Source organism: Muntiacus reevesi, chromosome 7 (assembly GCF_963930625.1).
Source record: "Muntiacus reevesi chromosome 7, mMunRee1.1, whole genome shotgun sequence".
Taxonomy (NCBI): domain Eukaryota; kingdom Metazoa; phylum Chordata; class Mammalia; order Artiodactyla; family Cervidae; genus Muntiacus; species Muntiacus reevesi.
The window spans coordinates 19,635,837-19,654,702 of record NC_089255.1 but is presented as its reverse complement, the minus strand read 5'-3'; the positions used below and the strand labels follow the sequence as shown (position 1 = coordinate 19,654,702).

General features: G+C 44.6%; 1 protein-coding gene across 4 annotated transcripts in view; it reads right to left on the bottom strand.

Moving 5' to 3' along the window:
• Positions 1 to 1,661: 1,661 nt before the first annotated feature.
• Positions 1,662 to 18,866, bottom strand: part of NEO1 (neogenin 1) — a 224,345-nt gene continuing 207,140 nt past the window's right edge. For 2 of the 4 annotated variants that reach the window (XM_065941671.1, XM_065941672.1), the window contains exons 22-28: positions 18,021 to 18,168; positions 14,143 to 14,381; positions 13,503 to 13,595; positions 9,402 to 9,560; positions 5,377 to 5,640; positions 3,226 to 3,362; positions 1,662 to 2,533 (exon numbers count right to left, since the gene is read on the bottom strand). In XM_065941671.1, the coding sequence (XP_065797743.1) occupies positions 2,450 to 2,533; positions 3,226 to 3,362; positions 5,377 to 5,640; positions 9,402 to 9,560; positions 13,503 to 13,595; positions 14,143 to 14,381; positions 18,021 to 18,168 (1,124 nt within the window). In that variant the 3' untranslated portion in view covers positions 1,662 to 2,449. The remainder of the gene's footprint in view (positions 2,534 to 3,225; positions 3,363 to 5,376; positions 5,641 to 9,401; positions 9,561 to 13,502; positions 13,596 to 14,142; positions 14,382 to 18,020; positions 18,169 to 18,866) is intronic. The other 2 variants (XM_065941673.1, XM_065941674.1) reach the window with 1 other exon arrangement.

The following is an 18,866-nucleotide window of genomic DNA, read 5'->3' as shown; positions in this document are numbered from 1 at the left end:
TTTCCAATACTAAATAAAAACATGAAACTGTTTTTCAAAAAGCCATAGAGTTTACAGCATCAACTACAGAAAAGGCCAAACAAGTGTGTACAGAAACTAGTTCCCAGCAGCCCTCCAGGCCCCCCTCCAGCAGGCGACAAGGCAATAGACACGTTTGTTCCAAATCTTCCTGAAGGAAGCTGCTGGCCAGCAGCTCAACTAGGACATGACAAGACACACAATGGTTTAATTTCAAAAATCACAGGAAAATGTAAGAAAATGTATTAAATTGTGAAAAGGTGCAATACAGAATAGCTTTCCTATTTCTTACTTTTAAAAAAATCCCCCGACTTTGAACAGTTATTTATTTTAAAAATAGGTCCCTCCCCCCGCCCCAGTTCTGTGGCAGTATGCAGGTACCAAGGCCCTGAGGTAACAGAAGTATCAGGGTTCATGGGAGGGAATGCCCCGAATACCGAGCATGTCTCTTTGGGCAAAAGGTAAGACAGTTTCTGGGGAATCTAGCGCTCCTGGTGTCCAGAGTGCTTTTTTCAGGATCAGCTGAAGTGCACTGGGTTTCCAGAATCCTGCCTGGCACTATCCTCCATGACCGGCTAGCAGGGCAGCAGAAGGTCCGGCACTGCTCTTTTCATTGCCCCCAATTAAGAAACAGTTTATCTCCTAGAAGAGCCAATGTGCGATAAGACCTACATGGGGGAAATGACCAATGTAGAAAGGCAAGCGGGGCTCCTGCCTGCCGCAGGCTGAGCGCCCCCTGGTGGTCTCAGCCACTGAGACGACAGTTCTTGGCTACCAAACCACAGCTCCATCTGCCTGACACACTCTTTCTTCTAGGGTTTGCTGGGGAGTCACGGAAGATGCCTGAGGGTTAGTCCTGTATTTTTTCTTCATATATTCTTAATATATAAAAAAAACTCAGCTTCTTTCCTTTTAAAGAAGAAGCACACGAGAACCACCTGTAAAAAGCCAGAGACTTCTTGCATGGCTGGCCTGTCAGGGCCCCTCAGAGACCTCCTGCTGCCCTGTTCGAATCAGGGGCTTAGCTGAGCTGCTTGGGTGGGGTGGGGGCGCTCTCCTGGTCCCCTGCTGCCTATGGGACAGTGTTCAGAAAGAACTGGGAGCCTCACTGGTGCTGCAGCCCCTGCCTGCTTCATTCTTGCTAACACCTTCTCCACAGGGGCTCCAAGACATAGAAACGAGGGCTGGACTGCTGGACTGACCAAGGATAGGAACTAGGGAGAAGCAAGGAGTGTTGTGTGGGAACAAAGCTCCCACCTTAACATCCGACTTCTTCAAGGTCAGAGGGTTAACAGCAGGACGGGGGGCCATCCTCTTCTCTGATTTCCCAGGAGTGTGTCAGGCTTCTGCCCTGAACTGCATCACTCCTGTAATATGATGTCTGACTCCTCAGCATGGATGTTATTATCAGGATATTACCAAGACACCAGGGCGGCTACATCCTTGAACCCACCTATTGCACAGAAGAACTTTTTTTTACTAGATCCAAATGAAACTCCAGTTGCAACTTAGTGACAATAGAGATGGACATGCCAGGACAATAAAGAAGATGCTTCCGTTCTCTGCAGGCTTCTGGAAGAAAGTACAATGACTGAAACATTCACAGGATCTCAGCAGCCCCTCCATTTCCAATTCCCAACCCTCCCAGCCCGCCCCCACCCCAATACTGAAACTGCACAGAAACCAACAAACAAGTCTTTTCAATGTTACATTTCATTCAGATAGATCTGTAATCTCACAGTGATGAGAGGAGAAAGTCAGGCCTTTAATAATTATAAAAAAATAATAAAAAAGCTTACAAACAGCAATGCAATATTTCCTCCCCCCTTCAAAGTGATGGATTAACAGCTGGTAGAGGATGCAATGACTCAGAATCAAAAATAAAAACAAAAACAAAAACAAACCAACCCCTGGAACAACCCACACTGTCAATGACTTTCCATACATAATTCAAACAAGCAGTCAAATGTCAACCACTTGTGGAGAACACCACGGACTTCCTTGGTTTTGATAGTGTTTTTCTTTTGAAGGTAAAATAAAATAGAACACAAAATTGTACAGAAATGCCAATGTCTACACTCCATAAAGGCGATGCCATCGCAGCATGAAGACACGGCCTGCCCACCAAGTGAAACATAGGTTGCACGGCTTGCCTCTTCCCTGGACACAACATTTTGGCCCATGGTGCCCAGTCCTGCAGGGTGTCGGCAGGGAAAGGGAAGCTGCCTCAGCACGGGCGTCTTCCAGGCTGACGGGGAGAAGGCAGGTGGCCAGGCCTGGAGCCGGCCCCACGCGGGGGCGCTGGCCGGGCGGCCTGCTCACTCTGTGTTCTCAAGTGCTGTCCTCTGGTGCTCTGTACAACTCCTTGATTTCAAGGCTAAGTCCCAAGACTTCTAGACTCGGGCCGGGAGTCACGTCCCGGTCAAGGTGGTCACGCTGTCGTGATGGCGTTTAGGTCCTTCATCAGTCCTTCCAGGTGGGCCATCTCTTTGGTCAGCTCATCTGGCTCATAGCTCTACGGAAAAGAGAAGAGTGTTACCGGGCAAGCGCCAAACAACCGTCCAGAAGGAGGGCCCACGGAAAGAGGTCACCATGTCGAGGGATGAATGAGAAAAATGCTGGACAGACTGGACTACCCACGTCCCTGCCAGCCCGGCAGAGTCAGAGGCTGCAGGATGGGCCCAAGCCAGCAACCACTCATTTCTTTCCATCACAAAATGCCTTTCCTCCAACTCGTGCTGCCAGGGTCACAAGGACCTCACAGGCCCCACCACTTGCCCCTTCTAGTCTCTGCCGGAGCCAACACAGCTGGTGTAACCCCTGGATCTCCGGGCCCCAAGCTCTCCTCCTAAGAGTCCTGTGCCAGGAAAGGCAGAGATAGAGCATATCTACTGGAATGCGGGAGTGAAAGATCAAGGAGAGACTCTGCCAATTTTATTTTGAGAGCAATCACTCAGGCAACTTCCTCTACAGCATCCTGCTCAGGAAAGATCACGAACAGGGGCTGGGGGTAGAAGAACATGTGGATGGTTCAGACCAAGACAAGAGGATCAGAGAGACAGGCCAGAGTTGAAAGGAAGGCCGGTGTGACAAGCCAATCCAAGCAGATAGAGCCTGCAGCAGAGCCCAGGCTCAGGGGAGCAGCCGAGTGCCCGCCTGCGGAGTGAGCGAGCCGGCCCCGCGCTCTGGGCCGACATGGGAACTCACGCTCTCGGAGTCTTCCAGCATCCTTGTGGTCTCCTGCACTTCAGGGGCACTGGGAACCACCACTGGCATAGGAGGCCGGCTCCTTCCTAAAGTCCCGATGGAGGCCGTCTTCACGGCGTGAATGTGATGATTCAGAGCTGCAGGGGGAAAGGCGGCACCATCAGGGGTGTGTCTGAGCCTGCTGCCCTGATCCTCACAAAGGAATGTGAGGTCCGGACGCTGCTCAGGGTGAGGGGTGCACACACACCCAGCACAGAGCCCCTGCTCTGAAAAGGGACTGAACAGGATGGAAGGAGGGACAGAGCAGGGCATCCAAGAGGCCAGAGAAGATGTTCCGCTTGGCTTTAAAAACTCATCTCTTAGACCAGTGGTTCTCACAGTGTAGCAGTTCTAGGGCCCCTCACAGAATGTCTGGGAGGTCAAAACTCTTCATAATAAAGCCAAGACACATTTGCCCTTCCACTGATGGTACAAAACCAATAGTGGGAAAAAGCGCTGGAGCCTCAGCACAGATTAGGTATGGGCACCACGCTGTAGTCATTCATGAACATGCACACTTGCCAAGTTTAAAAAAGAGCCGGTGTAATTAATGTAGAAAAAGTTATGTTATGAAGTTGATTACACATCTTTTAAATATTCTAAAATGGAAATACGGGTAAAATACTACTGCACACCAAAGCATGATGCCTGTCTTCAGAAAGGCACTTGTAATTGAGTTGTGAGCTGAACTGCTGCTTTCATTACAAAACAACAATGTTATTAATCATTCAAAGAAAGACTGACACACAGGTTATTTAGACTTGAGCATTTGGCAGACATTTTCTAGAAAGTGAATGAAGTCTGTCAGTCACTTTAGGGAAGACAATGGACAGCATTTATCTCCAATGATAAAACTTAAGTTTAAAATGAAAAATCAGAATTGTGAAAAACTTGTATCTGCAACCATGAGCTTGAGGGCTTCCCAATACTTACAGACTTTGATGATATTAATGAATGTATTTTTACATACTATTTAACAAAATGTATCAGGATTTGGAGGATCTGTATAACTCAGTGAACCAACACTTTCCAAATGACCAACACGTGGTGTTTAGTATCATGCATTCAATGTGCAGTATAGATGGATATAATGGGACAGAGTATGAATAATTATATGCTTTTGGATTCCACATGACAAACAAATCTCTCAGAAATCACAGTTTGCTGAGTTTTGCTGCAGTGTCAAAGAAGAATACCCACAGCAGTCTGAGAAGTTTATATAAATAATCTTTCCTTTCCAACTGCATGTCTGTGAGGCCAGATTTTCTTTGACCAAAACAACACACTGCAACAGATTAAATGAAAAAGCAGTATGAGAATCTGGCTGTCTTCTATTAAGCCAGAAATTAAAGAGAGCCGCAGAAATCTAAGACTGCTACTTTTCTCACTATATTTGTATTTTGAAAGTTATTCCTCATGAAAATATGTTATTTACCTTAACATGACAGATTTATTGCTATTTTTATGTGACTAAAATAGTTTTAAAATCTGTCTTGATTTCTAATATAATGAATAATGACAGGTATAACTCATGTGAAGAAAAAAACTCTTTTGCAGCTTCAACAGCTTTTAAGAGTTGAAAAGGGTCCTGAGACCAAAAGCTTGACAACCAGTGACTTATTCTGAAAGAAGCCATCATAAGAGAGAAATTTATGTGAAACAGTAGGAGGTAAAAAAGCATGCCTTTGAGGTGAGAGGACCTTTGTTGAGCTGTGTGAACTCAAAGAGTTAACAACCCTTCTGCAGGGTTATTTCTGCAACCTTGGTTTCTTCCTTGCTTCCAAGTTTTGGACTCCCTAATCCTTCTCCAGTTGGCAGGAATCCTATGGAGTGAGGCAGTTCTGGGAGGCCCAGATCTGTTGTTCATACTCACGCCACTGGATTCTACCACCAAGTGTCCTGCACACAAAACATACTTCAGAAAGTCAGCCTTTGCTCCCTGCCAAATTATTCTCTTGTTTATGTATGTTCCCGAAGGAGGAGCCCATGTCCTCCCTGAGAGGATAAGGATCAGCTTGGAGGACATTAGCTCTGTTATTCTGCAAAGAAGTGGCGACTGGGGTCTTGAGCCAGAGCCACAGGCCCCTTGAGCGGCGTTGCTTCCTTGCTCACCTTGCTGGGAGAGTAGCGGTGTGCTCGGCAACGCTGGGTCATAGGTGGGAGGCCCGGGGGGCGGGATCGCGGGCACAGCAAAGCTCTTCAGCGGGTGGGAAGGGCGGACGTGGGCTGTGGGGAGACTCTGGCCTGAATCTTCCTCTTGGGAGCTGGCCAAGTAAGAGGAGCTGGTAGCACCTTCAGGATCCTGGTGATCAGTACAGCATGTTTGAGATGAGGAGGCTGGCATGGTGTCAGTGCTTGGGGTGTTTCGAACAGATTCTACAGCAGGAAAGTCAAAATGTTAGCATTTGTTTTACCACTGAACATATGCGCATTCTGGGGTTCTCGCTACCTACCGCTAAGGGCCCCTGAAACTGGCTCAATGAGCACTTCGGGTCAATGCTAGTTCAAGGGAACACAGATTGGCATCGCTGCCAAGGCTAAATAAGAATGGTCTAATTTCAGAGTCCCCCCAGAATTTGTCAGATGCTGGACTTTTTTCACCTACACAACTAAGTGGTCACAACTTTACAGAGTTAAAGCTCTTCTCAGTACTCACTATGGCACACATAAAGGTTCCTGGTGTCTGTTAAGATGTAAGCAAGAAAATTTAAAATTTTATTCACTGATTGACAGCTTCTGAGACTAGCCTTTCACAGGCAACACATCACCAAGGCCACCTGGGTGCCTGACGAGAAGCAGCTCTGCCCCGGGGCCTGGTGGTCCCTGCAGGAGAGGCCGTGCCACAGGCCCGCACCGCCTCTGGCAACTGCACAGCCTCCCCAGAGCCAGAGCCCCACAGCTCAAGTGAGGCCTGGACAGCCGAAAAGTCCAAAGGTCTGCCAGTGGCTTTAAGATAATGCCATGAGGTGTTTGGGCGTCCAGAGAAAAAAAGAGGGGTGTATCAGCCTGAAGAAAGGGCAGCTCAGGATAAACATGACAAAAATCTCAAAATAAGTGAAGAGGCATCAGAGTTGTTCTGGAAGGCAGCATGGTGGGGTAGAAAAAGCACTGGCTCTGGAGTCAGACAGACCTGAATCCTAATCTCTTCCTATGAGCTGAGTGAACTTGGCAGTAACCAAATCTGTTTCTTCACCTATAAAAATAGGGAGAATAATGCTAACCCTAACACATGATTTACTGAGGATTAATTAGGAAGATGAATAAAAAGTGCTGAACACAGGGCTTGAATGATTGATAAGGTTGTTTTCTTTGTAGATTATCAGGTGCTTAAGTGCTTTATACTCATTAGCTCATTCAATCCTCACAGTAACACATCAGATGCTTGGAGCTTAAGCATGGCCCAAGGACACAGAACTGATGGGCAGAATTCCAAATCCTGGCCCCGAGTCCTAAACCCAGGCTCCATCCACTGAACACTACCTGCTCTCCCAAGCCCAGTTCACAAGTCCCTCGATGCTGCAGGGGCAGAAGCAGCACCAATTCCCAGGGCGACCATATGAGGAAGGCTTTTCACACAGTGTGAGCTGGTGCAGACCAACATCCCCACCCTGAGGAGGAGCCTAGAGGACACCAGGCAGCCTGAAGGAAGGCCTTCTTTGACTCCTAGAGTCCTCAACCTTATCAAGGAAAATTAACCCTTTTAAGTAGTAATCCATGAGCAACCTGCTGAAATCCAACCTCTCCCAGCCTTTGTTGCTGAGGCAGCCATGAATCTGTTCCCTTGGGCTCTCAGGAGATGGGCCATGGCAATCAAGAGTGCTACTCAAAGGTCTGGCCTTGGGATCCAGCAATAAGGGACTCATGCACCTTCCCCGAGTGGCGAAAGCCTGCCTATCTTAACCTCCCAGGCCTAGGTCACTTCTCGTCCTTTCCAGGGCTGCGCTGAGGGTCTCATTTCTCTTGCCTGCTCAGGTCAGCTATCACCTCACCTGGGGAGCTGCTGGCCCCACTCTGTGTGATCCTGGGCTGGGTGGAAGCTGATTAACAAGGGTAACAAGGATGAGGAGAGAGAAAGGATGAGGCTCTTGCCCTGACCATGTACTGGTAGCTATGTTAGGACAGCTCAGGCACACAGCCGTACCTTGGCTGCCTCGACTGCCTTACTTTGATGTATAAGCTTCTGAGGGCCAGAGACGGTGGGAAAGGTGAGAAAGGAGAAGAGGCCTGCCTACGTGCAGCAGAGCGCAGTGCAACTCCAGAGGGCATGGTACACTGTATTCTCTGCAAAGGGTGTGCCCTGAAACTGTGCAACAACCCCTGCTCACTGTAACTAGAATTTCTACCTCCTGACAGAGCTCTCAGAGCTGTCTAAGACACCAAGTGCACAGTGGCTGAGCACCTGGACAAGTGGAAAGTGTGTTTTCTGCATCAGGTGGTAATGACAAAAGTAAACATCCAAGGAAAAGACAGAAAACGCCCTCTAGGCATATCACCCGGCCCAAGATGGGCTGTGGCAACACTGGGGTCTAGAGACACAGGGAAATACAACTGTAGTAGAGCTCTGATCACTCTAGACACCTGCTCTACATTTCAAATCCATCTTCAGAGGCTCCATTAGAAGTTTTACTTCTTTTAACCCCTCTGGTCATTAAAACAAAGAACCCTTTAGTGGAAGAAATCATTACTTTCTCCCCTTTTCGCTTTCTGCCTAAATACATACAGAACCAAACTTTTATCAACACTGACCCCTTAGGTGAGGGGTGGGTGGGAGCTCTCTGCTTCCTGCCAAACTTCAACCTCCTTCTCGTCTAGGAGGGAGCAGGCAGGGGGCTGACCCCCTGGGAAGACCCTGCCACACGGTTAGGTATGCTCCTATCCCAGTGGGTGAGATCTTTCTGCCTTAAAAATGGAGAAATACAGTCAGGACACAAAAGCCTCTTTCTAAGAGCAGGTCTGAAGGGCTGTTTCTGGTCTGCTCTGAGATTACATCTGTGAGGCAGAGTCTGGTTCTCCATACAGCCTCCTGCAGGCTGTCTTTCCCTAAAGGCAAGAACTGGAGGGAGGGAAATGCCAATTTCAGAGATGAGTTCAAGCAGCATTCTCCAAACAAAGTAAGGGTTTGGGAGCAGATAACTTCGGGAGTTATCAGGCATGTCTTAGTAAGCTTGGATCTCCATTGATGCTTTGTGTATGTTTATTATTGATCAAAACTCAGAGGAGGAAGGGATGTTACTGGCAACCCAAGCGTCTAAGCAAGATGTTTTGAAGTTCCTTTAAAAATGGGATTCACGTGAAATTGCCCCATTTTCTAGAACTACCAAAACTCAGCTCTACTAGTAACATCTGTAACTTTTTTTTTTCTTTTTTTTTAATCTGTAACTATTAAAAGACATGTTTCAAGTTTCAAATGATGGAAAAAGAATATACTGTATATATGAGAAGTTTTTTTTTTTTTTAGCACCTTAAAACTGATAAAGCTGTTTCTTAAGATTTTCAAACTGAGACACGGTGGTCTAGAACTGTGTATCTTTACATACACTGCAGATTGTTAGGCTAATGTCCCATCTATTTTTAGAGATGATCTATGCTTGGGAGCCCTTTTAAATTTCATTCCACTAGGCAACCCGAGGTTTACAATCTGCGTAACTTCAACGTGGCCGCTGGCCCTGTTGCCCCCAGGTGTTGCTCTTACTTTGGTTCACAGCAGATACATGTAATTATAAGCTCACATTAGAAGTACCTTATGGTTACCCTAAGAACCCTTCTTCCACCATTAGGTAAAGGCAACCTCTAGTGTCTAAAAATCATTTAGATTACATTTTCCTTTCAAATTGAAGGATTAAACAAACTGAAAATATAATGGAATTAAGATGCAAGTGGATGGAACAAGACATGGTTGTGTGATTAGAGTTATGTTTCTTACTAAAACGACACCTTGCCTTGAGCTCTTAAAACTCTGGGAGAAAAATGAAGTGAATTTTACAGAAAAAAACTTGAGTCAGTAACAGAAATGTTACGATAGACAGATAACACTGACAAAAACTCCAAATCCTTCAAAGTGGGGCAGGTCATCCCCTGGGCAGCTTGCCGACTCTTTCAGAATGCTTTCAACCTGGGGCTCCATCCTCATCTCTCACCTGTGGAATTGGCCCTGTCTGAAAGGGACATGGATGTGCCAATGGGCCATGGGCTGCCCGGGTGGTAGAGATGACTGCGAGCTGGAGAAGCGAGGCTGCTGGAGTGGAAATGATGGTGAGGGTTATCGAGGGAATGGATGGGATGGGCACTAATCACAGCTGTGAATGAACACAAGACAGAGAAATGCTTAACATGCTTGCACAGACGCACATACATCACAGTTCAAGAGCAGTCACCCCACACCCCCTGCCCCTGCAGTACCACCGTTCCCTGGTTTTCTGGTGGCAGCCTAGGCAATCAGCCACGGGTTTGGACAATTAGCCATGGGTTCTACATTTGTCTTAAAAAAAATCAACACACTCTTATGCATATGTCTCTCTATACACACAGAAAGAAAAAAGCCTGAGAATTTTTACTAAAATGTTAACACATTATCTTGTAGGGAAGAGTGGTGAAGATTTTTTTTTTTAAATTTCTTTTGGTTTATCTTTATTTTCCAATTCTACAGTAAACATGGATTACATGAGTTATTAAAAATACCTACTTGAATATGTCACAAAGTATAAACCCATAAGCCAACAAATGATGGTTTCGGTATCTATAATTTTTTTCTCCTGCTTATAAAGATAGAAGTCCCTTTTCCTTCGAGTATATTCCTAATTCATTCTGTCTTTTCTTACTTGCTGAGTGAAGCATGAAATAGGTATTTAGGCTGAATGAATAAGTGGCTGTTTAATCAGTTTTCATATCTGAAAAGGAATGCAAATGGAAATGAACTGTTAAGGTCCAATCTAGTACTAGAAGCATGAAAGACAGGCCGAGGGCACCATCTCTTCTTGCTTCCAGTCTGGGACCTTAGCCATACCTACTCACATTTTAAAATATAAATGGACTTTTTCTAAATTCCCTCTTTCCTTCTCACATTGGCTAAGGAATTCAATTTGCTGCATTTAGCAAATGAATCCACATTTTCACACAAATATTCCACATAAAACTTTCTATGATGACAAAGTACTTCTTTAATGAGCGCCCTTATCGATCCTAGAGGTGGAAAAACAAAATCAGAAGCACAGCTGAGGTACAAACTTTTCTTAGGAACTCCCTTAGAGTAGCTGTGGAAGCAGAAAGTTTAACATCAAGATGGTGGTGGTGGTGGTGTAATTGCTAAGTCATATCTGACTCTTGCGACTCCATGGACTATAGCCCGCCTATCAAGATGACCAGCTCTAGATTTCCGAAATAGGCAAACAGGTAGGGTTGATCAGAAACAAGTGGGATCTTTCCTGCCCAGCCCCCACTTCCCTTTAAGCAAGGACTTCAAAAACTTTGTGATAAAACTCAATTAGCCCTTGGATGCTATTAAAATGTCAGGTCACCAAGAGTCTCCCTGATCTTCGGCAGTGGAGGGGGGCCACTCAACACTACTCAGGTGCAGAAAATCCCAGGCAATACAATAGAGGTCCTTCGTTCGGCAGCATTCTCCTCACCACGTGCAAGCAAGCAGGTGGCACAACCAGCCAGGGACCCTGGAGCAGGGCCACCCCCTCCCCTCCTCGAGGCCCGGAAAACTAATCAGGGGCTTTCCCTGCTCTCAGGGACCAGAAAGTGAAGGCGGTCCCCAGGAATAAAATACAAAAGCTGGCTGAGGAGGTCTCAGGGCAGCTGGGCAGTTAGCATCTCCTCCATGGGAAGACAGGAAGTTTTCAGAAGTGGGGTGTTTCAGAATCAGTGTTTCTCACAATTAAGGCTAGGGTGAGGGGGAAAGACTCCTGATTTTTACCCAGTAAGTACAACTTGAAAGTGTTTTAGGTATACAGACTCTCACAAAAGTAAAACAAAGCTGATTAAAAAAAAAAAAAAAAAAAAAAAAAAACTTTGTCAGTTTTTCCAAATTAAGTAAACAAAAAATAAATAAAAGAATGTGACAGTGCCTATCTGGAATATAGTTGGCAAGCATCAGCTATTAGTTAAATCAGAATCCACTGTTTCTGTGCAAGGCCTTCGATGGAACCTCATCCCACCACCACTAAGCCATTCCCAGCAGTGCTCAGACATTTACGGCCATGGTAGGTGGATGGGGGATGCAGCCTCCAGGGAACCCTGGCTTGTAAAAAAGGACTGAAGCCATGTGGCAAAAAGCATATCTCAAGCCTGATCTCAAGTATATCTGGGCACTTGTATCAGATTCTTGAATTAAAGAATTCACTCACTCAGCTGCTGGGGCACAATGAAATAACACTGTATATTTATACGTACTCCTTCCCACCACCACAGAAAAGAAAAGAAAGAAAAAAAAAACCAGGAATGCTGTCAACTAGTACAGCTTATCTTTTCTCTGTAACATATTTAAAAGTAACAAACCTAGGAATAGTAATAGTCAAATTTTACAAGTTTTAAAAATAAGCAAGTTCAGGTAAGAACTAAAGTCTTATATAAAACAATCAAGTAGTCAAGCTACCATCTTCTTATAAATCAAAAGTAACTGGAATGAACTAATCTACTCTTTTTGGAGGTTCCCCTGGTGGCTCAGATAGTAAAGAATCTGCCTGCAATGTGGGTGACCTGGGTTCAATCCCTGGGTTGGAAAGATTCCCTGGAGAAGGAAATGGCTAACCACTCCAGTATTCTTGCCTAGAAAATCCCATGGACAGAGGAGCCTGGGAGACTACAGTCCATGGGGTCGCAAAGAGTCGTACATGACTGAGTGACTAACACTTTCACTCTTTTTGGACATTTCTAAACCTGGAAACCTTGTCCAGGGCATGTCTGATGAGAGGAAAACCAGTTTTCCTTGCACAAGTATAGGCCCCTCTTCTTATCATGGACCCTAAGCAAAAAGTACTTTGTGCAGAAATGAGCTATTAGTAAATAAATCAGTCTTTTATTCTTCCAAAGCGGATTCTCAGAATCTTGTGCGAGTGACAGCACGTGTGCAGACATGACATTCTCAGGGATCCCACTGGTTTCCATGTATACAGTGCCATCTTCTGTGTTAGGATATCTGTGATTGTTTAGAATCTCTGTCACTTGTGGACAGACATGGCTGACAGTCCTGAAACGGGGCATCTTTTAAGAAATGAATAAAAAATCCCAAAGCTCATTTAGGTTAAATTGAAAAGTGATTTTTTAGGATTTAAATCTAGGTCTGACATTCAAATGGTAAAGAATCTGCCTGCAATGCAGGAGACCAGGGTTCAATCCCTGGTGGGGAAGATCCTCTGGAGATGGGAATGGCAATCCACTCCAGTATTCTTGCCTGGAGAATCCCATGGACAGAGGAGCCTGGTGGGCTACAGTCTGTGAGACTGCAGCAAATTTCAAGATTAAACAGTTTCTTAAACTTGGATTTGGTACTGGTAGGCAGGTGGCTGCTTATCTCTTTAGAATGGCTCAGAGGACCCTCTGCTGGAAGCCCCACTGTGCCAGTTCATCTGAAAGGCTTCCTCACCTTGAAAACAGTAACAAGGGCAAAGAAACACTAGTGTGCAAATGTAATCTGCTTGTCCCATTACATTTTGGTTTTTAATCATGATAATATACTTGAGTTTCAAATACTACAGGAGGCTGGGCAACTTTTATCCTTATCAAAGTGAGGCACAGGTCAAATAAAGTTGAAAAATATTGCTATAAAAACAGAAACTCCATGCTGTCTATCTGAAACTCCTCTAAAATATAAAGTCTATTGATTAAAGAAAAAACTCTGCAATGCCTATCAATATTGATCATGTATCGGGAAGCCTAAGGAACACTGTGACATCTGGCCATCCTTAGCCCCAGCCTAGAGCGATGCTGCCCCCCCATCTCTCCTGAGGAGACTTGATCTACTTTTAAAGAGACTGGTTACTTCCCTAATGCCTGGGAGACTTGTGAAAATTGGTCTTGTAGTTTATTTACATTGAAATTAAAGAGGCTACTAGTAAGAATAAATACTAATCACAAAATATGGCAAATGTTTGATTCTTCTTCTCTCAAGGTGCCAAAGCTTTGGTAGATTAATTTTTGCATTAGGATCAAGTGAAGTCAAAGAGATCATTTGTAGCTGTTCCCCAATATGACTGGTTAATTGGCAGCACTTGGGAAAAGAGAAGCTTTTAACTTACGCTGGGGTGGCTGGGAGTCAAAGGGCATCATCATTTTTGGTCTCATTCCCCGCCTTCCTGCCAGTGTAGACATGCTGTCCTCTGATTCATGCCCTAGACATCAAATATGGAGGTTGGTTACAAACACATGTCTAGGCCAGTGAGCAGCCTCAGCAGTAAAACATTTCGCGTGAAGGCAGATTCAGGACTCAAAGACAACACAGTAGGGACAAGGTGTTGCAGGAAGTGAAATAAAGAGGAAAATGACCAGCATCACATTACAGGGATCTCTGCTGAGTCAATGCAGTTGACACAACACTGCCTATCATGTTTCAAGGCAGGTCTGTGAGGAAGAGCAGGCAGATCAGGAATATGCCAAAGACGACAACAAGAGCTGGGCTCCAGGTGAAGGGATGGCATGAAATGTGCAGACGTGTGCTAGGCTGTCTCAAATCTTGAGCTGGTGAAGAGCGACAAGAGACCTAAGAGAGCTAGAAGACTTTCATCTGGGTACAGAACCTCTGTCTCTTAATAGGCTAGCTATTCTTCATCAGAAGTTGCTGCGGTAACACATGTTTCTCTAAACCTAACTTCTTATAGGGATTACCAAATTAAGGCAACTTTACAAAATGGAAAATGGTTCAAATGAAAAAACCTGTACCTCTATATGAATTCCGCCTTTGATGGATATTGCTGTCCATGGAATTGTCAACTGGTGTGATATCTTGAGAATTACGAGGAATTGGTGTATCGGTCATGATGGGGTTTGGATCTGGAGACTTATCAATGGGTTTGAGCTCCAGTCTCTCGTGATGGATCCAGAGGTCTGGGGGTTTGACGTCTTTGGAGTTCCCTTTATACTTGTGGGAGCCATTCACTGATTTGCAAGCAGCTCGTTTCCTAGGCACGAAATTAAGAGGATTTTAAAAAGCAACCTGTTAATATTATTGGTCAAAACAGTTTGAATGTTTAAAACAGTCCTTCTGAGAGATGCTTCAGGCAAAATCAGAAACTACAAACAAGAAAAACAGAGGCAAGAAGTTTTACCCTGGGGAGAATGATATGAAATGATGCTGGCAAGATGGGCTGGGGTCAAATCATTAAGGAATTTTAGAGCCAAGACCAGAGTCTGAACTTGCCTCTGTGAGTAAAGAGAAATCCCTAAATGGTTTTAAGCAGGAGAGTAAGGAGATCAGTTCTGAGTTAAAAGTTTAAACCAACTGGGATGTGAAGAATGGATTGAGGAGTAGGGGACAAAACAAGGGGGCCGTTAGGATGCAGCTGCCAACAACTGCAGCCTGACTGACAGTGGCCTGGGGCAGTGAGAATGGAGCGGAGAGGGAGATCTGGTGGTCATTAAGGAACCAGAAATGACATGGCTTGGTGAAAAAAATGGATGTGGGGAAAGACAGAAATAAAGACACAAGAGGAATAAAGGATATTGCCAAGGTCTCTGGCTTAAGCCATTTACTAACACTGGGGAGAAGTCAGTTTGACAGAAAGAATTATAAATTGTTTTGGACGTACTAAGTGTCCATCTGAGACATTAAATACAAAACATAAAACAGGCAATTGGGTTTGAGACTGAAGCAAGTCTGAGACTCAGAAGAGAGAAGCCTTGGCTAGAGATAGAAATACGGGAGTAGTTGAAATTCAGAAGTAAATGAAGCCACAGGAGCAGGTAACTCCAGGCCCAGGCCCTGAGGAATGTTTATCTGATGGCAGAGTAGACTGGAGAAGCTGTGAAAAAGAACACACAATCATGGAATACAAGAGAAGAGCATGTTTTAAGAAGGAAGGAGTAGTTGACTGTGTTGAGAGATTAAGGTGAGGACTGAAAAATCTCCTTTGGCTTTCGCAACATGGAGGTCAGTAGTAACCTCAGCAAAAGCAACTTTGGTGAAGCAGTGGGGGCAGAATTCGGATTAGAAACGACTGAAGCATGAGTGGGCAGTGAAAGAATGGACAGCTGAGTGGAGACAAGTGTTCAAGAAACTTGTGGTGAAGGGAGCGACAGGGTTTCTTTGTGGTTGGTGGTAAAGACCATGCAGCAGAGGAAAGGTTATAATTGTTTCTGAGGAGGGAAGAAGTCTGAGCACAGTCGAATGCTAGAGGGACGGAGCCAATGGAGCGAGAGGTTAGCGGTACTGACAGAGGGGCAAACACAAGACAAGGTCTCTGAAAGCAGGAGGCACTGGGATACAGCAGGTAAACTGAGAACACGTTTCAGACGGGAGGAAGGGGCAGAAAATGACTGTTCCCAACACGGAAGGGCTTTAGATTTAATGGCGGTACACTGAGGTAGGTGGTTCTCATCTGTTGAGTAACGGGGCTAGAGAGATGTGCTAAGAAGCTCTGAGGGGCTAGAGTCTATAAACAGCTACAATTGAAATGGGAGGTGCCTCAGATATGAGAGAAGATGAAAAATACTAAGAAAAGCTCACATATTTTTTCACAGTCAATGGAACATTTGGAAAGTAAGTCACTGGGGGAGGAGGAGGGGAAAACTCTATAAAGACTTGATACAACTCTTTTAAACAAAGGGACCCGAACTGTAGGACCTGCAGATTCAAATACAGAGTACAGAACCTATGACAAACTCATTTTCCAGCCTCTTAATCTGAAGACTAAGTATTTTAGTACTTTATTTTTTATTTACTTTGAATTTTAGATTCCCCCAAATAAGAAGGAATTCTGTCATTTTGCTTATTCAGATTCTTTTAAATAAAGATCTCAAGATCTTTATTTAAAACTAGATGTAAAACCAAAAGTTCATAAAAATAGGTAAATTGGAAATGCTGAAAAAGAAGCTTGTAGAAAAGTCCTAGCATAGAAAAATATGATTTTAGCAGTTTTAGGGAGAAACAGTTTTCTACAATCAAAGGCAGGGGAAGCTGTAAGAGGCAGTGATCAAGAGGCAGTGATACAATGTAAGCTGCTGAAAGCTATTTTACTTGGGCAAAAGAAAGATTAAAAACATCACATAACCTATAGAAAATGACAGTCATTACTAGCAGCAGTTAGACTATAGCTTGTACTTGACCTCTATACTGAAAACAAACAGATTTATGGTTATTAAATACATGCATCCTTGCCTTGGGCAGACCAGTTCTGAGCATAATCACACAGACATGAGTTTCTTTCTCTCTTTATGGAGCAATACCTCCATCTTATGATCTTTTAGGATACTGCATCTAAAGTTGTTCTATTACCCATATTGTGTTTTTGCTCAAGAATCTTTTTTTTTTTTTTTTCCTTTATGGCACTGTCTTGCTGGCCAGAGATAGGAATAGAATGTGACCTAGGGTCAAGGATTCCCTCAGCTTCAGGAGTGAAGGCTGTTATCAAGCACCACATAATGGTGATCACCTTGCTATCTGCTCTAAATAATTAGCCACAAGCCTCAAAATCCCAGGTGAGCTCAGAGCTAGAAGCCACCTTACCTCTCTGCTAATATGATATGATTATAAATAATCCTTTCTCAATCATTTAATCAGTACATCTCCCCATCACACCCCCAACCAACTCTGCCTCCTGTGGTCCCAACCTCAACTGCTACTTTTGGTGAGTGAAAGTCACTCAGTCATGTCCGACTCTTTGCCACCCCATGGACTTATATAGTCCATGGAATTCTCCAGGCCAGAACACTGGAGTGGGTAGCCCTTCCCTTCTCCAAGGAATCTTCCTAACCCAGGGATCAAACCCAGGTCTCCTGCATTGCAGGTGGATTCTTTACCAGCTGAGCCTTTGGTAGCACATCTTTAAAAATACTCTTAAACTTAGAACTAGAGGTCTATGGTATCCTTCCATTTCAGCCGGCATTTGTGCCATGAAATTCCGCAGACTCCTGTGTATCTGGTTCACTGAGAGCCCAGAGACAGACAGTCCTCCAAAGGGGCTCCCGACAAGGCTGTACATCATCTACTTTCCTCTCCCAGACTGATTCTGTGCACTTGGTCTTGTGACTTCAGAGGCTGAGTTAAATGAACTATATCTACTTGGTAACTCTGCCCTGGCTTCCAGTTCAGTGTGGCCAGGAGAAGGCACAGACAAGAGACTGGAGAGTGGGAGGTATTTTCTCTTCTGTCCCATCCCTGCTGGGCTAGAGGATGGCAGTAGTTACATTCCTACCACCATACATGGTTCCTGTTCCAAGTCCTCTCCTGCTGCTTCAGATCTCTGAAAACAGCTCTCTCTGCTTCAGAAAAAGCTCTCACCTTCTAAGGATAACACTGGCCTGTCACTGTGGCTGGCCCTTGAACACTGCTGCCTAATGCTAACTTCACCTTGGATGTTGTAAATGGTCCCTTCATTAAAGCCCCTTTCACCCGTCTTGAGTGTGCCCCTCTTCCCTGCCAGAACCCAGAAGGACACATATTTAACAAGAGGAATCATTCTGCATTTCCTTTAAAAATATTTAAAACGTTGCTTTTCATGTATTTTATATTTTAACTCTGTGTACAACTCCAGACACAGAGGTCACACAGAAGCAAAAGAATACATAGAAAAAATGTATGGGCTACATGTGGGGCTCCTTACTTTTTCTGGTGAGAGGTAGTCCGCCGGGTGCAGAAAACCGCAATGATCACAACCACCACGATGGTGATGACGCCGACGGAAACGATGATGACCAGCAGCATGTTACTGTCTAGAGGAGAGGTGGGGCTTCCATGAGGGCTGTTACTGCCTGGGAAGGGAAAACCGTATGCTTGTTAGTGTTCCAGAATTCTAAAGACGCATACAAACAGGCTGCAGAACCTTCACATGAGTTTAGATAACTTCTGTGAGCGTCTTTATAAAAGTAGTCATCACTGTGCATTCTGTAAAAATGCCTTATGAATATGGCCATCTCCTCTAGATGATGAGAGCTGAGTTTCTGCCCTGGGTGTACCTGGCACAAAGTTGGTGTTCAATAAAAGTTTCTCCGATTGTACTAAACACTAAGCTTGGACCAGTAAGGGAGTCTGTCCCCTAGTGTCTTATATATAAACTCATCTTATAAAGCACCATTTGTAAATCACTTTAAGTTTTCTGACTTTCAAAACTTTTAAAAAATGCACACTTGTAGAAAACAAAAGTTTTTTTTCCCAACATATAGCATTGGGATGCGGTCAAAAAACTACTTGAATCATAAAGTCTGTTTTTATAAACACAGTCTGTGCAGAGTTAACTTTCTTATTCAGTTTCAGGAAAACAAAGGTCTGCACATATGCATTAATTTGACAAATATTTACTGAGTGGTTACAATGTGCCAGGCATTGTTCTAGGTACCCAGGATGCAACAGTGAACAAAAAGATGCGAATGCTGGGGTAGGAGTGGGGGCAGACAATAAACAAATAAATTATTAGTGTGTAGTAAGTGCCATGAAAATATAAAAGGAGCAG